The sequence below is a fragment of the Asterias rubens genome, chromosome 1 (assembly GCF_902459465.1).
Source record: "Asterias rubens chromosome 1, eAstRub1.3, whole genome shotgun sequence".
NCBI classification, from domain to species: Eukaryota; Metazoa; Echinodermata; class Asteroidea; order Forcipulatida; family Asteriidae; genus Asterias; species Asterias rubens.
Window position 1 is genome coordinate 3333263 of NC_047062.1, and position 7948 is coordinate 3341210.

The following is a 7948-nucleotide window of genomic DNA, read 5'->3' on the forward strand; positions in this document are numbered from 1 at the left end:
ATTATTATTATTATTAATGCTTCTTTTTGAATAATGGTTGCCTAAAAACGGCAATTTGTCCAATATAAATCTACATGTATGTGACTTAAGCTTGGGCGATATAGATTTATTTTATTCACGATATATCGCCGACAATATTATTTGATATGATCGTGATTAATTAAATTTGACATCATCAGTCTTCAAACTCCCAGTGAAAGTTGTAGAAGAGACAGTCATAGCATAAGAGAGGTGTTCTAATGACCTATTCGTTTGGTTTTACTCCAAACCTATGGGATGCAAGATGTCTCAGCTAGGAAATACATCGCGATATTGCGATACTTAGTCGATATCGCGATTATATCGATATTTCGATTAAAACCAAATCGATCCGTATGAAATCGTTTCCAAATTAGTATCGCGATATTCGATAATATCGTGGTATCGCCCAAGCTTAATGTGACTATAACATACGATAATTGGCTCAGGTTGCGCAGGTTTTCTTCCTTTAGTCACATCTATTCACTGTTGTGGAAAATTTTATTAGTAAGAATAAACAAGATGCAGTAATGCCCCCAAACAGCCTAAAGCATGCGCTATATGTACGAAAAACCCAAGGCTATTTAATGATTATTTGGTCTTGTTTAACCAGAGTAGCCCAGTCAGTTATCAAAGAATTGGAGGCCCTGGGGTTACATGAAAAAATAAATATGCCTAAATCTACAAAAACACAACAAAACCTGAAAATATTAAAGAGTAAAAGGGGGGAAAAATTTAAAAGACTCTAGATAAGCAAAAAAAAGTCGTTATACAAAATTACATGAGAATAACGTACAGATAATGATTGTGTATGAGTTTATTGGTGAGAATATTTTCATGAGTTGAATGGAACGTTTCATCTTTCAACAAATGAAAGTGTTCTCTCCATTGCATGAATGCAAAACATTTATTATTGATTTTGTGGGTTTTATATAACATCCAAGTAAATCTTTGTCATTTAGAGGAAAAACCAATTACTAAAAATGTACAGGATTGTAACATGGCATCCAATAATATATCTTTTTGTCCATGATGGATGTGATGTCTGTGGTGGTTATGTGTTCCAGTCTTCAATAGTCAATTTTGGGGTATAAATGAATATAAGGCCGTGTCCGAAACGGCAACTTCGGCTACAGCTACGGCTAGATCGCGCGTGTCTGCCTATTCTTCAACACTGACGCGCGGATCTAGACGTAGCTGTAGCCGAATTCGTCGTTTCGCACACGGCCTAAATGAAGTGATAACAATAGTATGAGAGCGCCCTCATGCAGTCAAAAATACAGGATATTGCCTTTCTTGTCATGGCCTTCAATTTTCTTTGTGATGGAAGATTTTCAAAGAGCGGCAATCAGCTACCACAAGAGAATCGTCAATGTTAAAGGTGATTCCATGAGCGTCAAACAGTTCCTTGACCTCCGTATTGGCAAAAATACCCCCGGGGGTGTAATGGTAGATCTCATCCTTGCCTCTTTTACACTTACTTTTCTGAGCTGCCACATAGATCTCCCCCTGGTCGTCACAGCAGACCCCCGTTGGGAAGACCTGGTTTCCGCTCATGTCTGACGTTTCAACAGAGAAGACTATGTTGCTGTCGAGGTCAACGGCGACCAGTCTCCCCATTTCATAGTTGGTGTAGATCAGGTGTTGAGTGGCCCTGTTGAAGGTCAGATACTGGCCGATGTGGTCGGCCGGTATGGTCTTTAGCAGAGACCCAGCATCATCTAGAAGGCCAATTCGACCTTTTCCTCTGTCGCCTACTGCAATCTTGAAGGGAACTGCAATCTCTTGCCCTTGAATCCCTTCAACCACAGTGAGGCAGGCAAGTTTTCCCGAATCCGCCCATGGTGTAACATCAAAGAGGACGATGTTTTCTGGACCGAACATCTTGACACTTCTCTTCTCTGCGCCGTTAGAAGTGACAACAATTCTGTCTTCTGAAACAACGGCGATCGCAGTGGAGATGTTTAGGGGGCCTACTTCATCTGGTAGGATCTTCATTTGCTCACCAGCAGGACTGTAAACCATTAATTGGTTACGACGTCTGTTAAAGATCAGGAGGTTTCCACTTGGAAAAGCCGCGACATGGATCAAATCATCAAACTGGTTGGTGTTTTCATTCTCTTCACAAACCTTTGATTTCAAGTCCCATTTCTCAGTCATCTGAAACTTTCCCAGGCTTTCGTTAGACTTGCTTTCTTTGAAGTTGACATATGATAAGCCATATGGCACAGAGTCACGTCTTGTGCTGTTCAAATCTTTCAAATGATGCTTAATTTTGGATTTAAGGCTCAAAATCTCAGAGTGGCTTGCCCGTGACATAATTTTGCCAATCTTTTTAAGGTTTTGTTTTGCCATCTTGACCTTTTTGCTGTTGTTGATTCTTACCTTTCCCAGTGCTATGACTCTTTGGTGGTGAACTAACTGAAGCGCCTCTCTCAGCTGGCTTTCCTTGTTTCTGATTTTGGCGACTTCCTGATCAGCTTTGGCCGAGATTTTCCTCTGGGCGTTACTGTTCAGCTGCTCCAGCCTGCTCTGTGCGTGTTTGGTCAGAGTCTCGGCATCTTGGAAAGACTCTCTGGATCTTTCTGCTTGGGTCATTAAACTCCCAACTTCTGATCTGCAACAGTCTATAGCACCCGTAATGTCAGTGTAGATGTGGTCCGGCTTGCAGTGGTCAAGCACAGTGCACGTCGTGCATATCAGCATCTCACAGGTGATACAGAAGAAGCAGCAGTTCTGATCGCTGTGCTTGCTACACTTTGGATTTTGATCTCTCAGCTTGCTCTTGAAGGTGATCTTGCCGGACTTCAGGTCTGCCATGGGTACGATATTATTGTTCTTCAGGGCTATCAAACGCTGGTGAGCATTCTGACACTCAAGGCACAGAAAGTTATCACAGTCCATGCATCTTGAGACGGCGGTGTTATCCTCTACGCATCCTTGACATCTAATCTTAGACACGTCGCCAGAGATCTTATCCTTGAGGACTGCCTCCTCCACCAGGCCTCTTAAGGTGTTGTTGTTCATCAGCCCTGTCAAGCCATTCAGAGCTCTCGTTTCGACATCACAAACGGGACAGAGGACTGCTTTGAAACCATCCTCTTTTTTTGACACGCCTTTTTCCAGACACGGTCTGCAAACAGTGTGAAGACAGTCCAGTATCTTCGGCTCATGGAAGTAATCTTGACAAAGAGGGCATGTGATATCAGTCAAATCATCCATATCCTCTGGTAGTGGAACATCCTTTGCTTCTGTGTCTTTAAACTCTTTCTTGACTTGGACAACCTCAAGACATTCTGTAAGAAAAAACAGTTGAATCAAGATCATCCCAATTTCATAGAGCTGCTTAAAAAAAATATGCTCACCATGTGTGAGGGTTTTTTTGTGGCTTACTTGTGCTAAGCAGAAAGGTTTGTTTATAAGCAGTTCAATGAAATTGGGCCCAGTGTCAATACAGATTTTGGCGTAAGCCAAAATCATGCCCTCAAAGTTGAAACAATACCCGATTTTTTTCACGTTAGGCAAATGCTCCTTTAGGTTCGTCACGTCTTTCAGGTGCCTTCTTCAACTTCCCACTAGCTGGACAAAATTGTTGGGATGGCTTCATGTTTTAGAAAGGAATTTTTCTCTTCATGTAAAAATGTGTGGTGTATTCCGGATTCTCAAAGCACGACGGCTCGAAGTGTTCGCTTCACAGTGCTGGGAAAGACGTCAGACCGGACCACTTTGCATACTGACCCCATCTTTAGTTGTTTTGCTGCATCAAGCAGCAATACACCTGGTCGACATTGCCGGAAAATGCAAGAAACCAACTTTTTTTCCGAAACATACAAACTCAAGACTGGGACTTGCATGTACTTGCACGTACGTGTGTTCGATTTTCGATCAAAGCAAAGTCTGCCTCCATTGACATCACAAAAGGGGTAGGCGGAGTCACCCCAAAACAACTTTATCTATTATTTAAACAATTACTCAAAAAATAATGTTATTGTTCATAAACATATACTCTAATGATTGACGAAACAAAATTATATTTCCAGGTGACTTTAAGGAAACAAGTGTCAGGACTGGGACTCGAACCCACACTTTGTTGACAAGAAACACTAGAGCTTGATGCTTGTGTTCTTATTGGGGACAGGTTGACTTTATTGCTAGTAAACTGTGCTTTTTATTTGGCCCTAGTAACTTTTATAAGCCAAGATTTTGAACATGTAATTTGAAAACTTTAACCATTAGGCAGCGATTTCAACCGATTGATTGATCAGATCATTCACACACATAAAAGATTGGCGCCTGCTTATAAAACCACTTGTGGGAAACCCTGAAAAGCAAAAAAACACCACATTTGTACTATTCACATCTAGAAAAAAAAAGAGGGGGAAAAAAGCAAAACTGTCCATATCAAATTGACATTAAAAAAAGTTGTTTATTCTCACCAGTTGATGCGGAGCTTGTACTGGCAATATCCATCTTGGTAGAATTCAAGTTGTTGCTCTCTTAGACAATCGTCCTGGATTGAATGTTTGTGCTTAACATTTGCAGTGCAATAAGTTGATGTGTACGGCCGTTGGCTTGGAGAATTTCTCATGTCTGGATTTCTCACCCCAAAAATTCCCGTTATTCATCCATGCATCTACCTCTGTACTGGAACTTTGTTGTGAATTGTGCTATAACATGCCGCTGTAGCTGAACTTTGTGCAACAAGTGACAAGGGTACTAAAAAATAAACCACTTGACACAATGGAGTCTAGACGGACGCATCCAAGAATTTAACATGTCCATTGTACACGTAACATACAGAGTACACATACACATGTACACAAACTGATTGTATCACACTTATAGATTACATTGAGTTCTGACGAGCAATTACGGCCTTCACCTTGAATGGAACCTGGTGTTAAATTGTTCTTTCAGATTTGAGCCCCGACCTGTATGTGAGGGCCAAAATGTCAATTTCCTAACGTCAACTTTTCTCTGCTACCGTGTTCTCAAGTGAGGAACTTTTACCCTGATTTTTGTTTAAATCTTGAAAACTTCGGACAAAACTTTTGTTTGTTTGTTTGTTTAAATGCAAGTTATTGATACTTTTTAAAGATTTGTACAGTAATAAATATACAGGAACTTTTTTGTTGTAAGGGATTTTTTGTTTTATGCAAGTCCCCAGACACACAAGGCCTGAAGGACACTTCAAGGTGTGGGTTACAAATCAACTATTTTTCCAGGGGCCATTGCCACCTACTCCTGGGGCTGAAACAGGGTTACCCCCTTTACAGTCCATAGGGATGTAGGCTTGGGTATCATCAATCAGAAGCCTGGCTGGTAGTCACAGAAAGCACTACCTCCCCAACTTAGATGTAATTAAAAAAACAAAAATAGTGTTACTTTATAATTTCCATTATTTAGAAGCTCCCCCATATTTTTATATGATATCTGTACTCTACATTTTCAACTTGAACTGGTGTTTGGTAAGAGTTGGGGGGGGGGTTGTATTGGAGCACCCCTATTTAAAAGTTTGGGCACACTTCTGCACCCACAATACCCCCTTTCCACTGATGCTTTCATGCAAAGCCTCCAAGCAGTGTACCCGGGGAAACAAGACACTTTGATAACTTTACAGGTCATTATTCATTGGACTCACTCATTGTGTGAATGTCTGGATTCAGGGGTCAAAACCAGAAGTGAAATCACTTAAGGCAGATCCCATTCTACACCACAACGTTAACCTTTGTTTTTGTTTTATTTTAATGTTTTATATTCATTACCAATAGTGTCCACTGCCTTTAAGCCCACGGACCGCAGGTATAGTATGCTTGGTGGTTACTCTTTAAATTAACAGCAATAAAAACAAACTAACTTGGTTAGATAGCATAAAGTATTTTTAGAATAAAAAAAGAAACTTGTTTGGCGTCCCCGCCCACTTCCTGTTGATAGGCCGCCTCCGTTATTTTGTATTTTTTGTATGCACATTAAAAAATGTATATATAAAAAATAAAAATAAAAATAAATAAAAAAATAAAATAAAATAAAAAATAAAAAAGGGGGTTATTTTAAATGATCTCAGCTAAAACGATCTGAATGTCTTGTCTGAATGTCTGGTCCAAATGTTTCATTTAAGTTTTGTGTGTTTGAGCAGTAGAAAAAAAACCCAATGGATATTTAACATTTTAAAAAGAATGGCGGCCATCTTGAAATAAAAAATAAGAAATAAAAAGCCCATCCTCCTTCCTTTTTTTGAAAAACCTGGATGCTATACATGTTTCTTTTTTTCACTTGGCCTCCTATGATGGGCAAAATAAGTTAACTGGAAACATACCATTCAGATTTCATACTACAGGTTTAATTTTACATATCAAAATGTAACACTTTTGGGAGCTAAGATAAATAGATGGATAGACTTTGCTTAGATCATAAAACCTCTGTTAACAAAAAGGGACACCTTGTACATTCCAACGTCTTTCTGGAAGGGGGTCCTACTACTTGCCGTCAACTCACTTGCGCCGTCAACTCGCTGTCAACTCCTCCAATATACATTTAAAATCCACAAAAGAAGCATAGAACTGTAAAGTATCAGCTCAAAGAGAATTTGCGTGAGTTTTAGGTCATATTTCGGAATAAAAATTGATTTGTTTTTCTCATGAAATTTTTTCTCGAAGCAGCAAAACTGTCGGCAGCCATCTTGCTTTTTCACATTGATTAGTCTTGGCCCAATATGTCAATGATTGGTACTTTTTTTTATCAACACAAAGTCGTTTTTCTGAATGAATTTTAACTGAAAATCATGAGAAATATGTAGTTTAGCCCAGACTTAACACATCCATGCCCCTTTTATAGATTTGTCATGTAAATTTAATGAGTTGACGTCACGAAAATGAGTTGACGGCGAGTTGACGGCAAGTCGGCGAGTTGACGGCAAGTAGTAGGACCGCTGGAAGGCAAGAAACAACTCTGGTCAATATGGGAAATTTTACATTTTGTTTGATAATTTCTGGACACATAAATTCAAGAGTTATAAAGGTAACATGTGCCACTTTTCTTCACCTTTAAAAAGGAGACAGTACAATTTTTTAAAATAAAATATGATGTTTAATGTTTTCTTCCGTTAAAGCCATCATACACTTTTGGTATAGAAAAAAATAAGTTATTTTCTCCCGACTCCGATGACCGATTGAGCCTAAATTTTCACAGGTTTGTTATTTTATATATAAGTTGTGATACACGATGTGTGGGACTTTGACAACACTGTTTAACGAAAGTGTATAATGGCTTTAAGCTTTGTAGGAAACTTGCCTGCAGGAAGTCCAGGGCCGATTTCACAAAGATAGTTCTAACTTAGGACTAGTCCTAGGAGTTATTAAAAACATAATGCTGTATTCCTAAGTTAGGACGACTTAGTCGAGATAAGACTAGTCTTAACTCTTAATGAAATCAGGTGATAGCTCTGTGGCTCTGTTGTTAACGTGATGTCACAGGTTACAAGTGATCTATTGAAATGTGAATGTTAACACTATTTTGAAAGGATTACATAAAAAGGCCCATAAATAAGGTACATATAATGTGTGACTTGCTCAAACAAAGTGACTACTGCAAGCAAATTGCCAAACCTTTGGGATTAGATGTCAATGCAACAATCAGGATATTAGTATTTGCATCCCCTAGTGTACTGTATCATTGAAAGTAATTTTTTTCTTTAAAGGGTCTTTGTACTTTTTGTAGTACAGAAAACACAATGTCCACAGATTTACACAAAACTTACATCGTTTGAAGAAAATGATAGTAGAAAAATTCCCTGAAAATATTACTTGCTGAGGTGGTGTAGTTTTTGAGAAACGAGTAAAACAATGTCAAGAAAATAATTTTCTTCTCAGTGATCATGAGACAGAAAATGTTCTACTATCATTATCTTCAAACGGTGTAAGTTTGATGTAAA

General features: G+C 38.9%; 1 protein-coding gene across 1 annotated transcript; it reads right to left on the reverse strand.

Moving 5' to 3' along the window:
• Nucleotides 1-817: 817 nt before the first annotated feature.
• LOC117293725 (E3 ubiquitin-protein ligase TRIM33-like) lies at nt 818-4684 on the reverse strand. The gene is made up of 2 exons (XM_033776156.1): nt 4455-4684; nt 818-3314 (listed from the first exon to the last, which is right to left on the reverse strand). Exons 1-2 carry the CDS (start codon nt 4486-4488, stop codon nt 1327-1329), a joined length of 2022 nt encoding a protein of 673 aa, XP_033632047.1. The 5' UTR covers nt 4489-4684; the 3' UTR covers nt 818-1326.
• Between the last annotated feature and the right edge of the window lie 3264 nt (nt 4685-7948).

Bases quoted from the DNA above. Each gene is read 5' to 3' on its own strand.
- LOC117293725 (XM_033776156.1), bottom strand. From the start codon at position 4,488: ATGGATATTGCCAGTACAAGCTCCGCATCAACTG. The intron at 3,315-4,454 runs GTGAGAATAAAC...TTTTTCTTACAG, and splicing joins TACAAGCTCCGCATCAACTG to AATGTCTTGAGGTTGTCCAA.